The following is a 26,302-nucleotide window of genomic DNA, read 5'->3' on the forward strand; positions in this document are numbered from 1 at the left end:
CCACAGCACGCGGTTGCCAACTGCGCTATGTGGGGGCGAACTAATTTCTGCCCACACAGCCACCACCTGGTCTACGCGCGTGCGGATGAACTATTTTTCGCCCACACAACAGTCGTACGTTGTTGGATGGCAACTGCAGTTACGCGTATATGACAACTAGGTAAACACACATGACAACTATGATTCGTTTGCTAGACGGCAACTGCAGTTGCGCGTACGTGGCAATCAGGTAAACATACATGGCAACTATGATTAATCACACGTGGCAACTAAGTAAACACATATGGCAACTATCGTTTAATCATATGTAGCAAGTAGTTGATCACACACAATAACTATGACTTGATTACTTGCGGCAACTACAATAAATTAGATATGGCGACTATAGTTAACCAAAACAAAGAGAGTTGCCATGTTTTTACAACCATATTTGCCATCCCGGATAATTACATCTGCCATCCCGAATGGCGACTAAATCGTCAAACCACATATACTTGTAGTTGCCCCAGGACGTGTGGGCATATTTACTTCGTGCCACACTCACAGGATGAATAGTACTCATTGAGCGTGTGACACAAAATAGCTGCGCCCACACATGTAGGCAATTCTACTGTTCGCCCCTACTCATGCCACACACGGTGTGTGGACAAATGCTTATTATGCCACACAGCCCATGTGGGCTACCCCTACTCATGCCACACACGGTGTATGAACAAATGCCTATTATGCCACACGTGTGGTGAATATCGGTGTCCCAAAATTAACACACAAGAAAGAAAGCATACCAGGTACTCCCTCCGTCCTAAAATTCTTGTCTTAGATATGTCTAGATACGGATGTATCTAATATTAAAATGTGACTTGATACATCCGTATTTAGACAAATCTAAGACAAGAATTTTAGGATGGAGAGGGTAGTAACAAGCAGTGGAGATCATAATCAACACTCTAGTACTGGTATAAATGCTATTAAAATCATCTTTGCCTTCTGTTTTCCTGTCTAAGCTAAAGCGACCCGGTGGCTACGGGTCCTGTCCAAAAATGTCCTTGCCTTTTTTCCTCGTGGCATGCCATGGCGCCTCAAAACTACCTACAACCCCTATCTATGCTGCTCCGACTTCCAGCTTCGGATGGATGGGTTTTCACTGCAGTATGCTGCTGTTATGACGACATGATCGGAGCAGGCTGGTACTTAAATTCGGGCAAACTCTCGAGCCTGCAAGCAAAAAACAAACAAAAATCATACATATGCTTATCTTGTCGCTTAAGAGTGGATTCATTGCAACAATATTACTACTGTCTTGTCTTTTTTTTCTTGGTAGTCGAAACAGGTCTAGAAAAAGCAAAATTGTTATCTCGGAGAACACAGCGAAATTTAAGGTCAGACCGCATGCACGCACGTACCTTTGCCGAACTTTGAGAATGCCGGTGCCAAGTTGCATGGGTATGCCCATGATGATGCACTCGCTGACTCCGTCTATCTGATCCTCACGCCCGGCGTATGAAGCATTAAAGAGATGCTCCGAAGTTTTCTCGAAAGAGGCCAGCATCAGCACGCTGCTCTTCATCTTCGCAATCCCGTACCTCGTGATGCCCAGGACTTCGCCCTGCTCAGAGCATCAACGCGGGCAGCATTTCATTAGTCTTCCAAGGACATGAGGCAGGCCAAAAGATGGAGGGTGTTGCAATTGTAAGATCAAAGTTTCATGATTGACAATGATTACTACTGTACCTTGTATGTCATCAGATCTGCGAGAAGCATCATATGTCTCAGATCGATGATCATGTTGTTGCTCTCAAATGTATACTGAATCTCATCGATGATAGATCTCCTTGCGGCTTCGATTCCGAGTGTCTGGTTCACTTCCATGATGTGATTACTTTTTGTTTTCATAGCGTCGACTCCTGGAGCGCCCAATACTGCTAACAGGTTTGTTCTGTAATACACAATGAATGTACTTGGTTACCATATATCATCTCACAAGAATATTCACGGCAAGGGTTATAAACAATTCCCAGAAGCAATTCGCTAAAATATTTCAACACATCATTGAATGAAGGTTGACAAAGAAAGAAATTAGAAAGCTCATGATCTCTCTCTTTTTTCAAACGGAATGAGAAACAGTCCATGAAGTTTTTTAGAGAGCGCTCTTGCGATTGACACTTTCCAGCAAAGGTAACAACAAGCTCCTCACCGGCAGCAAACTACATGCCACCAAAGCTGAATAAATAGTAAAAGTCTTACCCTTCAACCAGCAGGTTATATCTTTCGATGGTTTTGTCACGTCCTTTAACGGGGTTGACAACAGCTCTTTCAACAGTTGGAATACCCTGAATTGATTAAAACTGTCAGCAACATCCTAATAATGGTACCCAAAAAGAAACATAGCGCGCCATGTTTACCTTCACAATCACTTTTGGAAGCATGGACTTGAGATTGTGCAGCTCAAACTGGAGTTTGGATCTATCTGTTCCATCTGGATATATTCTCAACTTGGCTTCATCAATTACACGAACATGCTGCGAATATCATATACCATGATTACAACCACAGAGAACGTATTGGACGTATCACATCAAACTCAAAGCGTTATTCATACCTGAGATTTTAACTTGAGTTTTGGATAATTTATTATTGATAGCTGCACAGAGTCAGCATTGATTCCTTCGTACCCCTGAGCTTCTATTCGTTGCATATCAAGTTTCACAACCAAATTTGGCTGGCTTGATTTCAAGACAATCTTTATGGCTGCTGCCACCTGTTCAGGCATTACAAGGCTTCTCAGCAAGTTGAGTGCTTCCTTACAAAATATATCTGCTACACTAATAGCTTTTTCTTCATTTCCATGCTCATGTAGAAAAAGAGATGCAAGGACTACAGAACCAGACAAACTAAAACCAAGACAAATCATTGAATAATCTCCACTTCAAGCCAACACATGTTAACAGTGCAATATTTTGCTATTAAAGTAACAGTTATTAACATTATTGCTGGACAGATAAGAAAACTCGTACAAAAAATATAATTATATTTGTTATTTTAATGTCATAAAAACAGCCAAATACAAATAAAAGTTTCGGCATCAATAACAAAAGCCCAAACTTCCTCGATTCTGGGATTGAATTTCTTGCTATAAACTTGTTTTAGACTGTCCTTTTCAGGCCTTTGTAGTTCTCTTTGCAAAACCTAGCCCCCCCCCCCAAATGACAAATAATCTATCTTTGCAGCTATGGATGGACTAAATATATGCAACATGTTCTTTTAAAAAGAATAACAGGAGGAAAGTGCAAGCAGCCAAACTTTCTTTATGTGCGCGTAAAATTTTAAAAGAAATTCTGAAAAAATATACCTCGCCCAGCACTACTTTCTCGATACAACGTTTCACCTTTACGCCAAATGACTCATCCTGCCCAGACAAAAGTTCTGCAGTGATAATAGGTGTGCTTATCTTTTTAGCAGCATTGATGATTTCCTTGATGCGAGGAACTCCAAGTGTAACATCTTTATTGGTGTTCATTAAGGAAACAAGTACTTAGTGACAATCTTATAAAAGTTTACAGAGGGAGTATAAAGGAAATGAATCTAGTGAATTCAACATCATGTGTTTATATTTACGGACTTTGTATGCCACAACATCGTACCATATTAATAGTGACGGCATAAAACCTCCTTGTTCGAACTGTTGACAGTATCATGTTATATTTGTTAAACTATAAATGAAAAGAGCAGCCCCCTAAATAAAAAGTTTCAGATAAGAAACTAAATATGCGCCACTTCAGCATGTTATAAAACACCACAATTTTCCTTAAATACATAGCACAGAAAGGATACTCATGCTGGCTACTCCTGCAAAATGAAAGGTTTTCAGTGTCATCTGGGTCCCAGGCTCCCCAATACTCTGAGCCCCGATTGCACCAATTGATGCTCCTGCCTCGATTATTTTTGAGTGATAACGAGATAAACAAGTATCAAGAAAAACCTGAGCCAGGAAAAGGAAAAACAAGTCATGTAGCAGACCGACACAAGAACAAAATGCATGGACAAACTATAAATAACAATCCTCGGAGCGGATCTAAAACCAGTCTTACCTACTGTGGTACTGTGTATTACAAAAGATTCATTTCTCAACAAAACTAGGAAAATGTTGCATCAGGAAGTGTTTGGTGAGCATATCACAGTTGAAGTGCTTGAAAGAGACTCACAAATTTACATTCAATTAATTTAGGAGTGGTTGCTAGTTTGGTATTGACATCGACAGAAAAAGCAAGGCACATTTTGCGGGGCAAGCAACAAGCATAAACCACCAGCTTGTTTAATATAAGAAATTTACAAAGCCTACGAACTTGATAAGTAGATCAATACAGCATGCAACTTATGCAGTTGCTTAACTCTAAACGCATGAATGAACACCAAAAAGGACAATAACAGTAAACCGTTACCATACTGATCTACTTGCTGGTAGAAAAGTTGATAATCTCATGCATTTAAATGAGAGATCTAAAGTCTGACTGGATTTTTTTTCTTCTTGGAGAAAAAATGGAAGATTTGTGCCTCAATACATCATGCATTAATTGACAAAAGAAGTTTAGGTACAAGCCTAAGGCTCAGGCTACACCCAGCCAACAACGGCACTTCCTACATTACCCAGCGACATACTACCCCCAGCAACAGCAAAGCCTAACTGGATATAAGCGATGTGTCTAAGATTACAGCACTTCGGCAAAGCAATTATGAATTAGTAAATGCAAAGTATGATACATACCTGCAGTTGTTTTGCAGATATGCCAGAAATATTAGCAGCAACGCACTCCTCAATGCTGGAGTCCTTCCTTCCCACATGATCTTCATCTAGGTGAAGTGCCCGCCTTGTGTTTCTCAGCATTTTGATGCGATTCCCGACAAATTTTGTTAACAATTCCTTGAACCTATCGCTACAACCACCAGCTGAGGGGTCTTGTTCGGAGAGCTTATCATTTAACATTTGTGAGATTGCCTCAGGAGATAATGTTTCATGTCCCCTTTGAGGACATGTGGCCTACAATGTCAAGACATCATTGGTCAATGAACAGAGCACAAAGCACACTTTCCTTTATCAATCTAAGAAAGTATTCATGTATGTTAAAACTAACCATGACTTTCATAAACAATTGGTCCAGATTCAAGGGATTGCCACCTTTTCCTTCCATCTTTACAGGATCCATGCCATCATCTCCATAGACGAATTGAACTATACCACCACTAGCGTTGCGGACTGTCTGATCATAGAAAACTGAGAGATCTTCCAAACCCTTCATTAACCTACGGGACATGTATCCAGTTTCTGCTGTTTTGACCTATGATTAGAAGTTCACAAGAAAGAAAAAAACAGATATCAGACTCCAACTAAGAAATAAAATGATATATCTGCGTTTTTGAAAGAAAAAGGTTATTTGAAGTATCCAGAAGGCGTATTGAGTCAACTGGCAGTGTCCAATGTATTCCACATCAGTCCAGTGAAAAGTAAGACATGTCATAGTTCATGTCTATAGGCTATTGGACAATGGATATGCCCCCAAGTTAGTATAATACTCTCTCCGATCCAAAATAAGTGTCGTGCTTTTAGTTCAAATTTGAACTAAAACCATGACACTTATTTTTGGATCAGAGGGAGTACCAAATAATGTCACATTGCTAGCATATAATAGCTACCAAGTCAAGTCTGACATAGTTGGTAGGTTGTTGCAGATACCAAAAAATAAAGTTTGATGTATGCTACTCCAGGTTTTAGAAGTTTGATGATGTCTTCTTACTGTATCTTGCCTTTTGATGGGGCTGGGATTACCCTTTCCCTTTACTGAAATAACTAGTAAGCTGAAATGTTATGATCTGATCTATAAAAGTTGCACATTCTAAGCTGTCAGGCTGGCCCAATCAGTGAACTAAATTACAAATCAGAAACAGAGGAAACCAATAGAGTCTAGTACAAAGAAGCAATATTTTATGCTCTACAAATTTTTGATATGTAATACTGTAGTATGCAACCAAAATATGATCTAGATTTAGACCTACCGCTGTGTCAACAAGACCTTCTCTTCCACCCATTGTATGGAAGAAAAACTCTGTAGCAGTCAAACCGGTATAGAATGAATTAGCAACAAAACCTTTCGCCTGCAAATGGAAGACAAAGAAAATAACTTAGCTGAAGAGAACATACATATGTGTTGTCACAATAATATGATCCCACACACTGAATACAAATAAAATGGCAGTTGGACTAAGTAGAAAAGAAAAAAAGATTAAAGATCAATTAGTAAATTCTGACTACAAATGTCATTTCATGTAATGCCGTATGCAAATAATACACTACTACTATACGAACAAATGGATTGCTCACTGTCATTGATAAAAACTAGTTGAAAAATATCATCCGACGTGTCACTGACATGGGCCATATGCGGACATGCCTCACAAGTCATCCTCAGGGTGGATGGAATTTTCAAATTTATACAACTTCGTGATGGTACTTGGCTAATTTTGCCCTAACAGTCTGAATCTTTCTACAGGGTATCCTGCAACAGAGTTGACGGGCCCTCAACAAAATAAAGATTCACATAACCATTCAGCAAATTTTCAAGTGCGTGGTGCATGGCATACGAAAACAAAAGGTGGTTGCACAAATGAGCAAATCATATTTCTTAGTCCTGTTCTTACCGCGGGGGTCTTTGAATTTATAGGGAAGTGAGGAAGCGTTCGATCTATAAAACCATTTGGGGCACGGCGTCCTCCAACTGATTGTTGACCAACACATACAACCATCTGACTGATATTGATTGGAGAACCTTTAGATCCACACTGAGACATGATCAATGGGCTGTTCCTCCAGTGAAGTGTACTCATACAGTGCTGAAAAAATAAGTTTCAACACAAGTCATTCAATGCACAAGTATGATTAATTGAAAATGGACACAACAGGTTCACCAGTGGACTTGAATCATTTATCGATACTTTCACTAAATCCTCACTTAAATAAAAATTAGGCTAGTGATAAGAAACTTGTGTATTGAAAAAATTAGGCTAGTCAAAAAGAGATCTGTACAAGGAAAACTTGCTAGGTAAAACTGCAAAGTTGTGATACTGCAAACATAATATCAAATGTTAGACTGAAGGAATCTGACGCGAAGTTTTTCCAACTTGTACAATATAGCGTGTTCAAAAACAGCTTTCTCCAAGCAGCTGATGTGAACAGTACACCTACGGTTGTACTAGAGTATCAAGCAGCCAGGTTGGTTGGGTTTGCCAACCCGTAATTGAACGCCCCTAATATATAGTTGTATAAAAAGGATCAGGCTAGAAAAACAATCAGAAGCTAATTGGTTAAGGAATCGGGATGGACCAAGAAAACCAGTTAGAACTTACATCTCCAGCTGTGTCTCTTAATTTATTTAGTACACCAGATATCCGAGCCTCCAATGTTTGAGCTCTGCTGCATCCTGGTTGTGGTTTGAGTGCACCCTTTGAATATTGAGCAATAAGCTCATGGCATTCTTGATATCCTTCTCCTATTGTTTTCCCCTTTTTCTCATTTAGACTTTCTCCTGGTTGGACATCATCCACACCAATTGAAAACCCATGATTCCCTATGAACCTTGCACTGCAGGAGAAAAGGTAAATACCTTGGATCAGGACAAACTTTTCATAAACTAGTTTCACATAGCAATTTACAATCACAATTGAAATAAGCAACTATACAATTGATAATCTGCAAAATTTCAATGAGAATTGCACTATATGAATTTGGAAAAAAATGTGTACTAGGTATGATCTCAGAAAGTAAATAAGAAAAAGAAAATATATTTGTATACAAGTTAGAAGAAAGTAAAGATGGTGCCTTCACATTTTTATTCTCTTGAGCAAATGGATAAGAGAAAATTAGTAGTATGGTACAAAATTACAAATAATTAAGAAAGGATAATGTTGTACAAATCTTTGAACTAGTCTCACCTAAACTTTGCCAGACGATTCATACAGCTTGCTGCAGCGTGAGAATTATAATCTCTTATAAGAACGGAGAACATGCCCTCATTATTCCCATTACCTGGAGACAAAACGTCAATCAAATTTTGGTTTGCTTTCAAATCTGTCAAGAAAAGTGAAAATAACAAATACTAGGCCAAATGAATAATGCTGTTTGCTAATGTGAGTGCTGAAATGCACACCATCTGGTATATGTGGTTTATGGCATGATTCATGAGAGTACATCATGACAGAGCTATGACAATGAATAACTAACACTCTCCTGAAAAAGAAGGAAATATCCCAAGAACACGGTACATAATGTCCTGGAATCTAGATTGACACGGATAATTTAGATATGACCATACAATGCACTATTTCGTCAATAAATTGGCATACATCAATAATACCAAGGTCCCATTTCCTCCAAAAAAACAATTCCAAGGTCCAATCCTGAGCTTTGCACTTAAATCCTAAACTCTGTAGTATAATTTCTGAATTTTTTTCTCCAACATGCATCAAAATGTGTGTCATTTAACATTAAGGAGTATGTCAAAATGACGCAAAGATACAAATAAATCGCAAAACAGAATGCTCAAAAGCCCAAAAAAACAAGAATTATTTATCTAACACTGCAAAAGAAATAAAGAATAAGAAGCCATGAAAACCAAAAAGAAACTAGCAAGCAGAAAAAAGCTAAAGAGAGATTATCATCGCAAATGTTGGGCGCCTCTTAAGTGCAAGATATTTGTTTGGCTAGGGGCAGCCAATTGCTATTGGACTGCACAATGTTTGGAGCATATGGCTTACAACATCCAGACGAATGCCTTCTGTGAAGCCAGGAGGATGAAACGATCTCCCATCTCCTTACAAACTACGTCGTATCCAGGAGATAAGGTGAGGGCCTCCAGATCATTGATCACTCACTCTTTGGAGACTGGCGCAGGAGAAATGTGCCGTCTTCAAGGATGCATGGTCAGACAGCCAGCTGAAGTTCTGAAAGTTGGCAGGAGCAAAGGCACTTTGCCTGCTCCCACTGCACGCTAGGCCTCCAGATGCAGTGGTAGCTTGAGCTGGGGAGTGGGTTTTCCTTGACCACTCTCTGGTTGTCTTTTGGTAGCTCTGTTAGTTTGTTAGCTTAGCTTACTTTCGATGCTCTTGCATCACTTCTTTTCTCTGTGCTTTTTTCTGTTATTTAGTTATAGTTGTATTTTGCGCCTTCCTGGCGTTCTCCTTCTAATGAAATATGACATGCGCTTCGGGGCGTGTTCAAGAGCGAAATCATTGCAAAGTAAGGTTCGGCTATTGCACAAAAGTGAAGCATGGTAGCGTAGACTAATAACAGTTTGCTACTTGGGTGGAACATACATAGTTTATTTTACAAGATAAGACGAAAAACTACTCTTCCTACATCAAATAAACAATTTTCAACTCAGGCATGTAAATAAAATAGTCTGAAGCATTACAGTGAAAAGAAAAATTATGCAGTACAAACAGAACATTTTATTAAGAAGACGCATACAAAACTAGAACAGTAGTTCAACCTTCTAATCCCAAGAAATGGTTCTTTAGATGAATCATTGAACTAGAAATCAAAACAAACTTATAAAATGTTCTCACCTAAAGTTTTCTTCCCAACTTGCCCAGATAAAAGTTCACTGTTTCGGAAGTAGACAAAACCATCATTCGGACACATTGCATCATGTACTGCTTCAGATGTCTTATCTTCGACAGTAAGAGCGCATTTCTTAGTACAGATTTTCTCTCTGACACCAAGATTCAGATAGACCTTTGTAAATGCGTTAGGACGTACTAACACACTGAATAGTTGTTTACCAGTCCAAAGCTCAATAGGCTGCAAAAGAGCAGATATATAGTCATTCCAGAGTAACAAGAAAAAACATGCTCCATTTAAAGTCTCTTGTTAAGCATAAAAATGCTGAAACGTGCTTTCCGAAAAGAAGTAGCAACTCAGAGTGAGGGCGCCTCGTTTCCATATTAATACTTTGCAAATTTATTAGCTATTTTATAATGTATCTACTTTTAACAAACATTAGAAGAAGCACAAATGGCATAACTGTTTATATAACTACTTTGATGCTTGCAATAAACATTAAAGCATGGAGAACATATAGCCATAAAGAAAAATAATGCAAAGAAAATATTACCTTAATTAATGCTGGTGTTGGCAAATCAATATTTTCCATTGCATCTCCAAGATATGAACATAAGAGAGTAAAGGAAGACCTGTCATAGAAGGAGTCTTTTCTCGTGATCAGAAAAGAAGATGTCAAAAAGTCCTGCGTGGAAGCAACCAGTATTTCCCCATTCTTAGGGGTACATAAATTGTTCTGGACCTGTGAAATTAAATATCAGATATCAAACTAGTGTTAGTGCATCCAAAGCAAAACAAAAATATTAAACTAAAAAAGAAGAGTTTGCAAGTGCTACCCCCATAAGCATAAGTGCTTCAGTACGAGCTTCCTCTGTCTGTGGGACGTGCAAATTCATCTCATCTCCATCAAAATCGGCATTGTAAGGGTTGCATACAGACTCATTAAATCTTAGTGTTCTCCAGGGCATTATCCTTGCCTGAACTCAATATAAAAAGGAACCAAAGGTGAGACAAATCATTTAGTACAACAAGTACAGTGTAATCAGGCGTGTACATAAACTCTCCTTTTCTATCAATGCTTTGAAACACAAAGCTGTTGTGTTTTCTTGAAGAAGAAAATAGAGCAATTTATACCCTGTGTGACATGATTGACATTCTATGCAAGCTCGGTTGTCTGTTGAAGAGGACAATGTCGCCATCTTCTAAATGCCTTTCGACTATACAGCCATATTTCAAATCCCGAGCAGCAATCCTTCTATCACAGTACTTTAAGTGCCTAAAATGTAGTCCACAGCAAAGTATGAAAGGTGAACTTGTTAAAATTAAATAATTCAGAAAATTACAACTTACAGCTTCGTTCCATCAGGTTGTAATATAAAATTTGCCCCTGGATGTTTGTGTGGTCCATTTCGTATACATTGACGCAGCTTCTCTATGTTATAGTATGAAACTCTTTCAGGATAAGTCAAGACTCGAGCCATCAAAATAGGAATAGCCACCTATAAGTTTGAATTAGTAATGACATACAAAATCAACTGGAGAGTTAACATAAAGAACATCGACCAAATATGGACAAGTACCTCTGTTATACTCAAATTTCTATAACTGGAGAGGGAACATAAAGAACATCGACCATATATGGACAAGTACCTCTGTTATCCTCAAATTTGGGTCAGGAGATATGACAGTCCTTCCAGTGTACTCCGTACGTTTTCCAGACAAGTTCCCACGAAAACGGCCTGTCTTGCCTTTGAGTCGTTGGATAAGGCCACGGTGTTGTGAGTCAATAAGACAGGGGGCATCACTATTGATATATTCAACAACTTGAAGTTGAAGGTGTTGCCAGCAATCCTTGAAAGAAACAAAGGAGAAAACTGAGCTAGAGTTTCCTAATGAAATTACACTTTAATCAGAATAAAGTAATGCAAGATTGGAAAAGATCATGATGCAAATATTCAGCATAAATATGTCATCAGATTTCCGCTTCTAACAGCACTTCTGAGTAAGTTACTTAGGTACATAATCTAGAAGAGAATGTGTAAAATATCTTGCCGTTTTATATGTCTAAATTACAGAATTGTTTGGAGTGTGATGTTGATAATGCACCAGCTACCAGCCCATACAGGCAGATGGATGGTAAGTCATCACTAATGATTAAAGTTATTACTAAATATTCAATTATCTTAGCAAAAATGTCTATTTATCTCACGCCGTGAATAAATCATATTTCCTGAGCAGCACTTCCATACAGCCAACAAATATTTAAAGTGTCTCTTGAGCAGACCTCATCATCGTATCCAACAATCAGCTCTCAAGTTGGGCATTTCATGAACAAATAAAGGAAGACCAGTTTTCTAGAATGCAATGAAAATTTCAGATAACACATATGTAGCACTCCGTAGAGGCAAAGAAAACAGTGGTAAATATAAGAGAAATGAAAGAAAAACGAGTGAAGGACTCTGGGTAATCTTACAAAGCACTTTGCGAGCGGTTCACCACTTTGAAGGGTCCCCTTAAGGATGGAATTTGTATTAACAATGTTCTTCAATATGCAAGTAATACTATCTTCATTGCTGTGAGAAGCAAGACAATTAATGACATTCTTGTGGTTATGATGAAACGCCGTTATATAAGTTCAAGGTGCCAAAGAACAAACCTCATTCTACCACCACCCCCACCAACAAAAACAGAAGGACGGATAGGCACAGGTGGCACTGCGATCTCTGTAATGATAAGTTTCTCAGGCCTATCACCAAGGTTTAGCAATTCACAGTCCTGCAGAATATCAAAGTGTGATAGTAAAAAACACAGGAAATAAACCTATGTCCTATGTACTACGTTAATCGGCTGAAAGTAATAAATACTCTTGTAAGGCGAAAACAGAGTGGCATCCACCTCATCAATCATTCTTCTGAAAAGAGATAGAACAGTTGCAGGGTCCAACGTGTGAATCGAAGTAATGGCTAGTTTTTCCTTCTTGTGTGATAACGCAGACCGGAGTTCTTCTGTACTTCCATCCAGAGTTTTGCTACAATCATGAACAATTACCAAGCCCATTCTGCCCTTCTTAGCTACCCCTGTACATCCAACCAGTTCGTTACTAGGAATTCCCAAGGGAAATTTACATGCAACATGGGAGAAAAAGGAGTATTAGAAGGAAGCTTGCCATTTATGAATCCACACCAGGGGCAACGGGATAGCTTGCATTTGTCCCTCACTTTCTTCATGAGGGCAAATTTGACCAGTGGCTCTGCTCTAGGTTGTCGCATCTTCTTCAGAAACTCTCGGCGGTCTTTCTCCACAAGAAGGACCCTGCTACAGCCCTGCAAAGGCACGGGGTAACAAGTATAAGAACCACAACATATCTGATCACAGACCCCAAGGCATGTAAGCTTCTCCTCGGTGTTAGTTACCTTGCAGATACACTTGACCACATCCAGGATATTGTTGAAGAACCCAACATTGAAAACCGGCAGCGCGAGCTTCAGGTAACCGAAATGGCCTGGGCACTCGGTGTACGAACCGTGGCAGGTGCCGCACTCCCCCTGCTTGTTCGCAGCTCCCTGGAATTTGCCACAGTAAACCGATAATACAACGCATTGCACAAACAGAGTGGCATGCCTGGCTAGAGCACATATGAATCCCTGAATTGTTCAGGCGGATGCAGAGATGAATCCCTGAATTGATCAATGAGGATGGGGCGAGAGATTACCATCCGCGTGTCGAGCAGTCCGTTGGGCGCCGGCTTCATGTTGGGCTCGTAGATCCGGTTGTTCCAGACCTGCGCCTCCGCGGACTGGCGTATCTCCTTGCCGGAGAACATGCTGAACCGCATGCTCTTTCTGCAGCGAAGCGGGGCGAGGGGTCAGTGAGCGGCGAGCACGACGGCGCAAGGGGGTGGGAAGCAGTATCCTTACATCCTTCGGGTGCCGACATCCTCGATGAAGGGCTCCTTGGTGCACCGCAGCTTCTCCTCCTGCCGCAACATCTCGCCCCGACGGCTCCGCCCGATGCCGCGGCCGTGGATTTGTGGCGGATGGGTTTACGGGGAGGCAGCGGCTGCTCGGGGGCGGGGGCACCGGCTGCTCCTCCTCGTTGCTGGAGGAGGGGCGGGGGGTCGAGCGGCAGGAGGGAACGCGGCGAGGTCGGGGGCGGCGGCGGCGGCGGCGGCTCCTGGGGAGGGAGGCGGCGCGGAACCGATCACTTTTCACTTGCGGAAGGGAAACATATTAAATAGGTAAGCGAAATATAAGCTCAGTATATGTTGCTGTTTTTCTAGGGTTTCGCCGAGTAGCCTCGCAGGTCGAGTGGATTGGTTCGCTTCCCATAATCACCAGATCCGGAGTTCGATCTTTGCTCTCGACTTTTTTTTGCTTCCTTGCTTTTACAAACGCTAATCGGGAACCAACGGAGTATTTATCACTACCATTCTCTCGACTTCTTGCAAAAAAAAACGACCAAACATACACCCATCTTTTTCTTTTTTCTCCTCGCCCTCGAGCAGAAATTCACTTTACAAACTTTTACAACCTCAACCATCCACTTATGATGAAAATGCAATAATTGTGAATTCTTCGGACATGTTCAAAGAACCCCCTTTTTTTTTGCGATGGAAATTTCAAACTCACAGAATTACAATCCTTAGCAACAAGTTCAGAAATAAAAGGAGGGGGTTGGTTAAGCCAGGACGCAGTGCTATCCCCAGATCTACCATAATTTGCTAAGCAATGTGCAACCTTGTTTTGATCACGAGAAACTTTAACACGAACAAACACCCTATTCTCCAGTAAACCTTTGATTTCTGCCAAGAGATGACCATGTGCTGATCTGTCCAGTGAATCATTAGATAGTGCTGACAAAGCTGCCAAACAATCAGATTGTAGCTGAACTGGTCGATCCGACCGTTGAATTGCGAGACTTACTCCTTCCATAATCGCATGTAACTCCGCTTCCAGCGCCTCATTACAGTGATAAATGCAGACACAAAAGACAATACTGTCAGCTTCCGCTACATATATTTTTTTAAAGGAATTACTGGAATTTTTGTGTTCGTGAGGTGTTCTATAATATATTGATAAGGTGAATTCAAAAGAAATCAGTGGGCGCGTCATGCATGTGTTTTTGGGACACGGCCCCCCTGACGTGCTGTCACCTCACTGACATGTGGACCATGCCTCATGTGTCAGTGGGCCAATGTCAATTACAGTATGTCAAAGGATTCGGCTCCGTGTTTTGTGACTCTGGGCATGACAGCGTGTTTGTGGGATCACATTATGGCAGAATAAAAATATACACTCCATTTTCCAGTTTCATCACATGTTACGAATTCATGACCTCCCATGTCACTGTACAATTTGATTGAGCTAAGCCAAGGACGTGAGGAGCATTACCTGCCTCATCAACTTCATGTTCTTCTTCTGTCTGCAACAAAAATAATATCAGTAGAACCACGTGAACGTAATGCACATACTTGAAGATGCCCACGTATTATTTTCGTCTATTGCTAGTAAAAACCAGATAACCATCTTTTTCCTTTGGCATCTCACTAGAGTAGAAAACAATGAATCGTGACTGATATAGTTTAGAATGAGCTCTAGTATCAAACAATTGGCAAACAAACTATGATGATTGTTTCCAACCTCTATAGTGCTGGCAAACTAATACATGGAAAAGGCCGGAGTGAACTGCCTACATAATCGCACCATTATACATGGAAAAGCTATTAAAATGAGTACCGTAAGAACATCAACAAATATGTAACTTCCTTTTGGTATTAAGTCATCTTCACAAGAAACTAACCTGAAATGCATTGTTGCACCAGATTACCAGGCCTTCGTGAAGCAATGTGTTCATATGAAATGCAATATGTTCTAATGTTTTTCATGACCCGCGAGTCGTGGTACGACAATTGATAGGAACCAATATGAGTGTCTTTTATTTTACTTGTTGACCTACGTGTCAACGAGTGGCGACAAGTGATAATCATGCACCAATGGACCTCGACTTGGTGCCGTATGTGAACAGGGAGTTATACAACAATATGAGGTTGAAGAAACGTCGTGCAAAAAGATTATACACATGGGGAAGAACAGTTGTGTGACTGTAGGATAGCGATTTTGAAGTTGCTACCACGGTAGAGTTTTTTTTGCTGTAAAAGTACTGCCACAGCAGAGAATTGAAACTGATGCCACAACAGGGGTCTCCTGTTGAAAAAAACTGCCACGACAGTGTCGTGCGTACGACCATCTATGATCCCTTTGCGGTTCGACTAGAGGCATGAACAAGCACAAAGAGCAGGATTAGCAGGAACACACGAGGTAACCCGGGTTCGGGCCGCTGTGAAGCGTATAGCCCTACTCCTGCTTCGTGTATTGGATGTGTATGAGTCTAGTTACAAGGAGCGCACGTCTGGCAAGGTGCCTAGGAAGTGCTGCTACGCGTGCAAATGGACAGGGTTTCGACCTTTGTTAAGGTAACCATGGGCCTCCTTTTATAGACTAAGGGGTCACCATAATGGCAAAATGGTAAATACACACTGCAGATAGTGGCTACAGTGCCAAACACCTAACTCTGATGGGTTAGACAAATGCATTTAATGCAATATGAGGTGTCTTGTGGATGGAGCTCTCCGGCAAGGTTGGTCTCTCCTTCTGTGTCGTTCGCCCATCTACCTTTTTTCATTTGACACATCATTTGGACGGGTGTCATTAAAGTTGTATCTTCGGTGATGAGCTGTCACGTGCCTAGATAAGTCTCACCTAACTACCTGCCCCGCTCGACACCTAATTGACAAGTGACGACCTGACCGATGAGGTGGAACGGTGGCATGGTAGTGGGATTCTTGCCGGGCTCGGAGCTTGTCGGGCTGGAATCTTGGCGAGCTCTCCTCGGCAAGGATCTTGCCGGGTCTTCGAGCTGTACCTTCAATATTTCTAATCTCTGTTTTGGAGATCTCCTTTGTAGTTATTGTAATCTAGTCTTGAGTTCGGCTTTTGTTATCCTTCGACAAGCCTTGCCATCGGGAAGGCTACTATTCCATGTGCATAAGTCTGGGGAATTAAGGACTCCATTCTTAATTCACCGACATACAGGCATAACAAAAACTGCTGCCACAACAAAAAAAATCCTAAAAAACACCGCCATGACAGGATTTCACGAAGAAGGTTTCGACGACGAGCCAAACTTCTTGAACATAAGGGGCTATACCATGTCACTAAATAACGAATTGCTTGTGATGTTAATCCACTTTTATGTAGCTTGTTTAATGTGCGATAGACGTGTTTTATATGGTGATCCTTCACAAAAAATATCAAGTAATTAGTTTTCATCAAAGTGCAGCACCGTCTTGCACAACAAACCACTTGGTTGTCTTGACGAGTTCAAGGTCGTCTTGAAGTTCGGAACATACCCATCGAAAGGAGACCAAGAATCATATGAGATATGAATCAGCATGCTGACATACTTATCTCATTATTCTGTCATCGGTGATGTCACATCAATGTTGGAGTAAGTGAGTCGTGGATCTTGAATCGCCAATAATCAATAATGAGGGATGTTGATTTTAGTGAGAGCATACTCTAATTAATTATTATTTTGAGATGCATAAATTATGAACAAGTCTCTAGGTGTGTTTGCATTTTCGTTGTAGATAGAATGGCATGCAATCCCACCTTTGCACAGCTCCCTTTTCTTCGAAAAAATAGTTGCAACTAGCAACAACTTTATAGTTTTGCACCGTAATCAGAGGATTGTCCTCGAAGGTGCCAAGAAAGAACACATTCTAGAGCAGATTCTCGTTGACGCTCCACTAGATGACTCCACTCAGGATGATGAAAATGTTTATCATCCTAAGAGTAACGACTACAAAGCAGTACAGTGTATCATCCTTGCACCCATGGAGCCAGAACTTCAAAAACGTTTTGAAAACAATAATGCTTATGAGATAATTGTGTAGTTGACAACTTTGTTTGGGCGGTAGGCAAGAGCTGAAAGATATGAGATATCCAAGGCATTGTCCAAGTGTAAGATGAAAAAAGGAAATTCAGTGAGTCGGCACTTACTCAAGTTAACTAGGTACTGGAATCAGTTGGTGTCGTATGTGCGAGCACTACACCTGGGAGCGAGGGACACCCCCTCTTTGCTTGGAGAGGGGCTGCCACACTCACAGTCTAACCCTAACTCATGATGATGAGCAAAAGGTGACACAATAGTCTTTACCCATGTTCGTCCGCTCAGAAGCGTAACACCCTATGTTCTGTTGCTTGTATTAACTAGAGGATGATGGTGATTACATTGGATGAGATAGAGTCCTTCTCTCTAAATTGCTTGAGGAGGAAGAAGAGAATGCGGCTATTGTCAGGAACAACAAATGCCCTAGCTCTGCGGTGTGCCATGGTATGAAATGTTTCAACTCTTTTAGGTGGTTAGGGTCCTCCTTTTGTAGTCACACAAGGGGCTACCACATTAGCCGAGTACAACTGTGTTCCTACCACATTAAATGCGGGTATATGTGTTGCCGGACCCTTGTCGGGTAGGTGAGGCACCTATCTTGTCACATTGCATGCTAGTGAAGCCCTTTTACGTGACACGTCGATGGTGAGGTGTCATGCGCCTAGTAAAAAGGGGTGATGATTCACCCTGGTCTTCATCTAACCGTCGTGCGGTGGTGCTCTTCGCACGACAGCTCACCCACTCCGTTGTAGGTTGTGGCAGGCCTGTGAACTAGGCTCACCACTATAGGTTGTGATAGATGTAGCTGTCATGCTCGTAGGCCATGTTGGGTGGCGTTGACGGGTCATTGTCAGGGCAGGAGCCGTTTAAGGGGGTACTGATGCCGAAGAAGCTGTTGGTGCGAGGAAGCCACATAGTCCTTGGCTGCTCTCGTGAAGTAATCTTGGCCTTGGCGTTGTCAATGGTGTGCGAGTACTTTCCTAGGGTGATGTTCTTGTTAGTGATTGTCTTCACAAAGATCTGTATCTTGAGGGCACGTCTTGACAAAGATCTGCATTTCTCCACGTTGTTGAGAGGCAATGTGAATGATAGACTCCTTGTGGATGTTGTTGTCAGCAAGGGTGCGCCCCTCCTCAAGCTACTTGCCTGCAGAGAGGAGACGCTTGTTGCAAGGAGGAAATCCCCTCAGTCTTGGATCTTGATGAAGATCTGCATGCCACCTCAAAGGCGGTTTAGCCTTGTGTTACCGGGAGGTAACCGATGCTGATGTGCCAAGTGGGACTGTCATGGCCCTGGTTGATGGACATGTGAGACCCTAGTTCTCACGGGATCAACATTTGGAGGCTTTGAGCAAATTTTCATCCGAGCTGACAGTTGATCTTGTCTTCGCGTCCCTCCCACTTAGCTATAATGGCTTTATCATGAATTATACCATGAATTGGATGAACAAGAGTGTGAATGAGTTCTTCAATATGCTCAAGACTGCATAATATGTGGAATACATAAGGACGTCAATCATGTGATGATGATGCACAAAACGACCAGTTTTAAGAAGGACAAGGTCATGAAAAGGGGCAAATCCAAGAGTGCCGGTAAGACGGACGCAAGTGGAAAGCCTAAGGGTGGCACTCTTCCGACACTTAATGTTTCTTTTGTAATGAGAAGGGCCATTGGAAGAGAAACTGCAAGAAATATTCGACAGATAAGATGACAGTCCAACTCAGATATGAGTGTCATATGGCAGGTCGGAACCAACACCATAGGTGGCGAGGGCCTCTCATCGTCACCTCGCTCAACAACATCTCTGCCATTGCAATCTCTAAAGAAAATTTATATTCAAAAAACGGAAGAAGTATTTAATACTTTGTTGTAGCTATGCAAAAGTGAAGTCAAGGATGATGTAAGTGTGCAAACAAATAGTAAAATTTACAGAAAATCACAATGAATGTAAACTGAAAAAAGAGAGGGCGTTTTCATACACGGCCAAAGCGACACTGAAAAATAAACACCAATTTCTCCCACGCTGCAGCAACCCCCCACCGCGGCCAGATCCCGCACATCTGATCTCACTGAGATCCACCCTGCTCCCCGGCGGCCATGGCCGTGCCGTCCGCCGCGCCCACCCCGCGCTCCCCTCGCCCGGACTCATCGGCGGCCGCCGACGCGTCGGCCGACGCCGCCCCGTCCCTGGACTTCGGCGACCCGGCCTCCCTCGCCGCCCTCCGCGGCCTCACCGACGCCGGCGCCGCCACCCGCCTGCTCCACGAGTGCGTCGCCTACCAGCGCGCCCTCGACGCCCGCCTCGACGCGCTCCTCGCCCGCCGCCCCGACCTCGACCGCGCCGCCGCCTCCCTGCTCCGCTCCGCCCCGCCGCTCCTCTCGCTCGCCGCCTCCGACGCCGCGGCCCTCAGGGAGTCCTCCTCCTCCACCGCGGCGCTCGCCGAGGCGCTCTCCTCCCGCGTCCGCCACCTCGATGCGGCCCACTCGCGCGCCGAGTCCGCCCTGGCCCGCGCCGAGGCGGCCCTCGACCGCTCCCGCGCGCTCGACGCCGCGCGCCGCGCCCTGGCCGCCGACGACCTCGCGGCCGCCGCCACCGCCGTGCACGAGTTCCTGGCCATCGACGCGCGGTTCCCCACCGACGACGACCTCCGCCGCGACCTGCTCGACATCAAGCGCCGCCTCGAGGGTCTCGCGCGCCGGAGGCTCTCCGCCGCGGTCGACGCCCAGGACCACCCCGCCGTGCTGCGCCTCGTGCGCCTCTTCCCCCTCCTCGACCTCGCGCCCGAGGGCCTCCAGGTCTACGTCGCCTACCTCAAGAAGGTGGTCGCCCTCCGCGCCCGCGCAGACTTCGAGCACCTCACCGACCTAATCTCTGCAACCCAGCCTACCTCGGAGCGCCCTGATTTCGTTGGCTGCCTCACCCGTCTCTTCAAGGATATTGTGCTCGCTGTTGAGGAGAATGACGCGGTGCTTCGTGAGCTACGGGGTGAGGATGGTGTTGCCTATGCCATCATCGAGCTGCAGGAGGAATGCGACTCGAGGGGCACCCAGATCCTTCGTCGCTATGCTGATTACCGAAAGCTTGCCCGTCTTTCGTCAGATATAAACTCCTATACCAAGAATCTTCTCTCGGTCATGGGTTCTGTCACCAATGCCGCAGGTGGTAGTGAAGGGCCTGACCCCAGGGAGGTTGAGATTTATCTAGAGGAGATTCTTGCATTGACACAACTGGGTGAAGACTATACTGAGTTTATGGTGAACAAGATCCGTGGACTGAGGGATGTCAAGCCTGAACTCGGTCCGCAAGCAATGAAAGCCTTCCGTAATGGTAGCTTCAATAAAATGGAGAAGGATTTGACTGGGTATTATGTGATCTTGGAGGAGTTCTTCATGGTGGAAAACATAAGGAAGGCCATCCAGATTGATGAGCCAGTGCCTGATGGTCTCACGACCTCAATGGTCGACGATGTGTTCTTTCTACTGCAGAGCTGCTGCCGGCGGGCAGCATTCACTGCAAGCATCAACTCGCTACTTGCTGTGCTTGGTGGGGCAACGAGCCTACTAAGCAATGAGTTCCAGGAGGCACTACAGTGGAGAATGAGGGAGCCAAACTTGGGCGCAAAGCTCTTCTTAGGTGGTGTTGGAGTTCAGAAGACCGGGGAGGAGATTACAACTGCGCTGAACAACATGGATGTGAGCTCAGAATATGTCCTGAAACTCCGCCATGAGGTCGAGGAGCTCTGTGCAGAGGTGAGTTTATTTTTGTCTCCTTCTACCTGTTTGTGTATGTCAAACACTGGCACGGATTTGGCAGTTAAGCTCTGTACACATTTAATTAAGATGAACTCAATTCGATAGTATGCTTCTTCTGTGTGTTCTAGGTTGCCATTTTTTAAAGTAGAAGCCCACAATATGGTGACATTCTCTAGAAAGTACTGTTAGTAGTATCATTCTGTCTGAACAGACACAGACTGTTTCAAATGTTAAGGGTTGCATGCACCTTCTTTGAACTGCAAGCTTAGTTAGCTCCAACTAGTTGCTGTGTTGATAAATCCTTAGGCACTTCTCATATTTTTGTGGTTGTAAACTTGTTTACTCGACGCTAATCAAAGTTGTGGGCCAGTGGCTATGATAATGTGATGACTGCTGCCATATCGATAGAAGAACAAGAAGCTATGAGCTCACTAACTTCTTATCCTGTTCCCAATACATTTATAGACAGAAAATGATCTCAACCATTCACTTTATTCCATGTGCTTGATCAATATGCCAAGTAAACTGAAATAGTTCCCTCACATCTGTATCAGATTAAATACCAGTTTTATAAATTCTTATACTGTTACTGTCTCTTAAGGACCTTTCTATATACTTAAGGGTTTCAATAGTTCCAATGCAATTTCTGTGTCATGTGCTTATGGTTACTATCAATTTATGACCAATTTGATGAACCAGTAAATTTGTGTAATAACATAACATCGCAGTTACGAAACACGTTTACTGGTATCCACAGTACCATTATATTCATTCTTGCAAAGGATACACCACAAATCCTCTTATGAACTTTAATATCTTTGGACATGATGATCAACATGATTGGCATGGATAGAAACTTCGATTGTTGTCCTCAACTCAAAGAGACCCAGCACATGTGTTCTGCTGTCTCCTGCAAAGTGCAAAGTAACAACACATGGTTCTGGAAAATGCATGTCTGCATAGTTGTAACATAAATGATAGTAGTAGGCACAATTTCTCAGTCTTGTTAATTGGACGATTACACACATCAGTTTGCATGTAACCCACGATTTTTTATTTTGCAATCTTCGTTGGTGGAATGAAGGTTCCTGATGACTCACGAGCATCTCCTTCTGATACTTCTGATTATTGAACTACATTTAAATGAAAAGTAATAATATCACGTATTATCTGGAACTCACTGCAAGCAACAACAAACGAAAAAGGTGTAACTATTTGCTTATAAATCTCAACTTCAACAGAAGATAATAGTACCAAAGATTATTGTATATTTGTATTATGCTTTATACATGCCTAAAAGATATAGTACATCCATGGCGTCGACAAGTTTTCATTACTCTCCCAGCTGTGCAGCCTGACCTAATGTTGTGTCAGGGGTTGTTCCACCTAACATTACTAGTGCTTCAGTGTCAGCTAAACAGTTCTAGTAGGGTAAATTAATATTCGTAAACATAGGTATACTATTACAGGTGACAACCCTGAACCCTTGCTCTGCACCATGCTGCCTAGGAGCCCTCCGTTGAAACTAAAACAGCCTGCCTACAACAAAACAGCTTAAATGATTCAGTGCTGAACAAATATATCTACATCAAATAAGCTTAACTGAATCATCTTTGCATTTGTCAGAAAAATCTTGCAACGGAAATAGCATTGTCAATTAAATATTCATTGCGAATGCCTGTCTCACAATCATCTAAAATCAATATCTTGATGATTCAAACAAATTCATGTTATTAATGTTGATTCCTTTAGGTTTTTGCATACTGCAAAACAAAAAAAAGATTTACAAACTGCAAGGAGATTGCAGTTGAAATATAGTCCTCTCCTCAGCACTTCAAGTTGACAAATAACATAATTTACACAAATCGCTGGTTAGAAAGAAGGAATTAAGAAACAGAGATAATTGAAGAACAATATTACAAGAATAAAATTGGATACCCCAGTAAAGCACATTGCCATATATACTCCATTCTGGCAAATTGAAAACCTTATGCCTTGGCTGAATCTTTTGACGAGCTATCTTCAAATTGAATTTCTATATTTATGAAATAAGACTAGGAGCATTGATCATGAGATGCTTGATTGTCAGGTTTATAGTGTTTTCCCCTAGGTGACGTCTTATATTTGGGTGTTAGCTATTGTGCTTGCGGTCAACTGGCCACTTCTGAAACATAGTGTGTTACTTCAAACAACAACTTTAGAACATGTGGTTTACCCCAAATCAATGTGATTACAGAGTATGTGCGTGTTTAAAATCTGTTCACATTGCAAACACACATTAATGGAATATCTTGTTTGCAAAATCTTACGTGGTATTCCTATGTTTGCAAGCGGATTTCATCCTTTTATGCATGCAATCAATGTTTTGAAACTTTGACCACCAATGTACATAAGTATTTTTAGATTGTTCACATGGAAATGATCTTATCATATTATACTATTTACTAGATTGTCCATCATAAATTCTTACACATGATTACAGTTTCCCTTCCAACTTTTTTACAGTTTAATATATTTATTTTTTGGTAATAATAAGGGGGAGTTTCTCTTCCAAAAAAAACACTACAGTTTAAATTTTGTTTGGTAATAAGAAGAGGAACTAATGCTCAAGGTATCTGTTGTACTGTATCCATATCCAAAGTGACAAGTAAAGAGATTGGAGGAAAAATATTCTCTTTTGAAATTATTGGAGCAATTAACTCACTTACAAATTGTATGGCTCTTATGTGTTGTTCCTCAAGTCCTCGATCTTATGTGAAACAGCTAATGGTTTGATTGAGCTATGGTAACTTAATCTCAATGGTCTTTTAGTCATCTCTGACAACTGAATTGCTCTGCTGCTTTTCATCACAGATTTTCCATGCTCCTGCTGACCGAGAGAAGATCAAGTCCTGTTTATCGGAGCTAGGTGAAATCAATGCTTCCTACAAGAAGATCCTTTATTCTGGGCTGGAGCACTTAGTGGCATCTATTGCGCCTCGCATTCGTCCTGTCCTTGACACGGTTACCACTGTTAGCTATGAGCTGGATGATGCCGAATACGGGGAAAATGAGGTGAACGACCCATGGGTGCAGAAGCTTCTCCTTGCAGTCGACACTAACGTTACATGGCTCCAGCCAATGATGACATCGAACAACTACGATTCCTTTGTGCACCTGGTCATCGACTTCATTGTCAAGAGGCTTGAGGTTATCATGATGCAGAAGAGGTTCAGCCAGCTTGGTGGCCTGCAGCTCGACAAGGAGGTTCGCTCCCTGATCAACCATTTCTCGGAGATGTCACAGAGGCCAGTGCGAGACAAGTTCTCGAGGCTTTCCCAGATGTCGACCATCCTGAACTTCGAGCGCGTGTCTGAGATACTGGACTTCTGGGGTGACAATGCTGGGCATCTGACATGGCTGTTGACACCTGCGGAGGTGAGGAGGGTCTTAGGGCTTAGGATCGACTTCAGGCCCGAAGCGATTTCTGCTTTGAGACTCTAACCTGTGCATTTAAAATACACACTTGTCACACTATTGTTCATTTGTATGTGATATATCATGAAATGTTTTCCCTGTTTTTGTCCTCTTGCTATCGTGGATAATCCCACTTTAATCCTTGTTGAAATAGTGATTATATATGTTAGTGAATTTGTCGCGTTAACTTTGGGAGATGTGTGTATGAATTTGTAGATACTATATGTCAAACCTATGTGCGTGGTAATGCTGGGTGTAACATTTTTTAAAGATAATGTAATAATTAGTTATTTTTTTGAGATAATTTATCTGAACTTATAGCACTTGCTTGATTTTTTTAAAATTTAAGAAGTTGAAATTTGACGAGACCCTTTCTTGATGAAGAAGATAATTTTGGCCGCCTGGAGTATTTGGATCATCAATGATACAGGTGTTTTGCAAAATGGAAAGGGTTAGAAGTGAGATAAATTTTTACAGCTAGCCAACCCGTGTTTTTTTTCTTCGTAAACCTTCGTGCGTATTATCAGATTTCTGTAAAATGTGTTCATTTGCTTGCCCTAAGATGTGTGACTTGATTCGAACTCTCCAACTCTTTATCGAGTTACCGTGGTGACCGAGGGAAGGAGATGGTGGCGGAAGGAATTAGGAAAAAAAAAGGTGGAGTCAGTAGGAAAATAGAATAAACAATACTCCCTGCGATCCAAAATAATTGACGCAGTACGAGATAGTGCAACTATATATTGCACTCTTACTTTCCTAGATCCTCACGGATACATCCTACATACAGGAGACATGAATAAAAGGTACTCTGTAGAAATATACATATACTCCCTTCGGTTAACAAATTTCGTAGGATGCAAAACTGTCCAATCAATGGAACACACTTGTTTTCCTCAAACAATCATGATTGTCAGTGCTTTAATATGCATTAACTACAACACATACACACTCCACCTTTTATTCCCCGTGGTCATATTTTTTGTATCCTTGGTCTTCCAGTCTCCAACGTACTCCCTCCGGTCCTTTTTACTCTGCATATTAGGTTTGTCTGAAGTCAACCTCATCCAACTTTAACCAAGTTTATACAAAAAATTATTAACATTCACATAACAACACATTTATTATTAGATCCATCTCAGAATATATTTTCATATTATATTTATCACATGTTATAGATGTTAATATTTTCTAATATAAATTTGGTCAAACTTAGCAAACTTTGACTTCAGTCAAAGCTAATGTGCGGAGTGAAAAGGACCGGAGGGAGTACAAAAGGATACTCCCTCCGTCTAGATGAATAAGTCATCTTAGGCTGCTTGTAATGGGTAGTATCATACCTTAGTATCATGTATATGATACTAAGATATGATACTACCTCCGTAATGCATAGTATCATATACTAATATCATAGGTAACCTTATTATTGCCATACATGACACATAGTACCATAGCATTTAATATGATACGGTATCATGATATGATACTCAACACTCTCTTTCTTCATTTAATTCTATGCCACCTCAGCAAAATAGTCTA

At 41.9% G+C, this 26,302-nt stretch overlaps 2 protein-coding genes across 2 annotated transcripts; one reads left to right on the top strand and one right to left on the bottom strand.

Moving 5' to 3' along the window:
• Window positions 1-933: 933 nt before the first annotated feature.
• NRPC1 (nuclear RNA polymerase C1) lies at window positions 934-13,817 on the bottom strand. The gene is made up of 27 exons (XM_048709956.2): window positions 13,525-13,817; window positions 13,320-13,449; window positions 13,021-13,170; window positions 12,774-12,930; window positions 12,503-12,684; window positions 12,264-12,382; window positions 12,081-12,180; window positions 11,258-11,458; window positions 10,958-11,106; window positions 10,742-10,883; window positions 10,444-10,584; window positions 10,161-10,349; window positions 9,613-9,847; window positions 7,981-8,074; window positions 7,396-7,630; window positions 6,691-6,882; window positions 6,049-6,147; window positions 5,130-5,333; window positions 4,763-5,035; window positions 3,832-3,979; window positions 3,350-3,501; window positions 2,600-2,758; window positions 2,403-2,519; window positions 2,245-2,330; window positions 1,732-1,936; window positions 1,404-1,606; window positions 934-1,215 (listed from the first exon to the last, which is right to left on the bottom strand). Exons 1-27 carry the CDS (start codon window positions 13,593-13,595, stop codon window positions 1,161-1,163), a joined length of 4,188 nt encoding a protein of 1,395 aa, XP_048565913.1. The 5' UTR covers window positions 13,596-13,817; the 3' UTR covers window positions 934-1,160.
• Window positions 13,818-19,560: 5,743 nt separating this feature from the next.
• On the top strand, window positions 19,561-25,089 carry LOC125545898 (conserved oligomeric Golgi complex subunit 4). Its single transcript, XM_048709957.2, has 2 exons — window positions 19,561-21,307; window positions 24,164-25,089. Exons 1-2 carry the CDS (start codon window positions 19,655-19,657, stop codon window positions 24,791-24,793), a joined length of 2,283 nt encoding a protein of 760 aa, XP_048565914.1. The 5' UTR covers window positions 19,561-19,654; the 3' UTR covers window positions 24,794-25,089.
• The last annotated feature ends 1,213 nt before the right edge of the window (window positions 25,090-26,302 follow it).

The sequence above is a fragment of the Triticum urartu genome, chromosome 3A, assembly GCF_056163025.1.
Source record: "Triticum urartu cultivar PI428250 chromosome 3A, HENAU_Tu73, whole genome shotgun sequence".
NCBI lineage: Eukaryota > Viridiplantae > Streptophyta > Magnoliopsida > Poales > Poaceae > Triticum > Triticum urartu.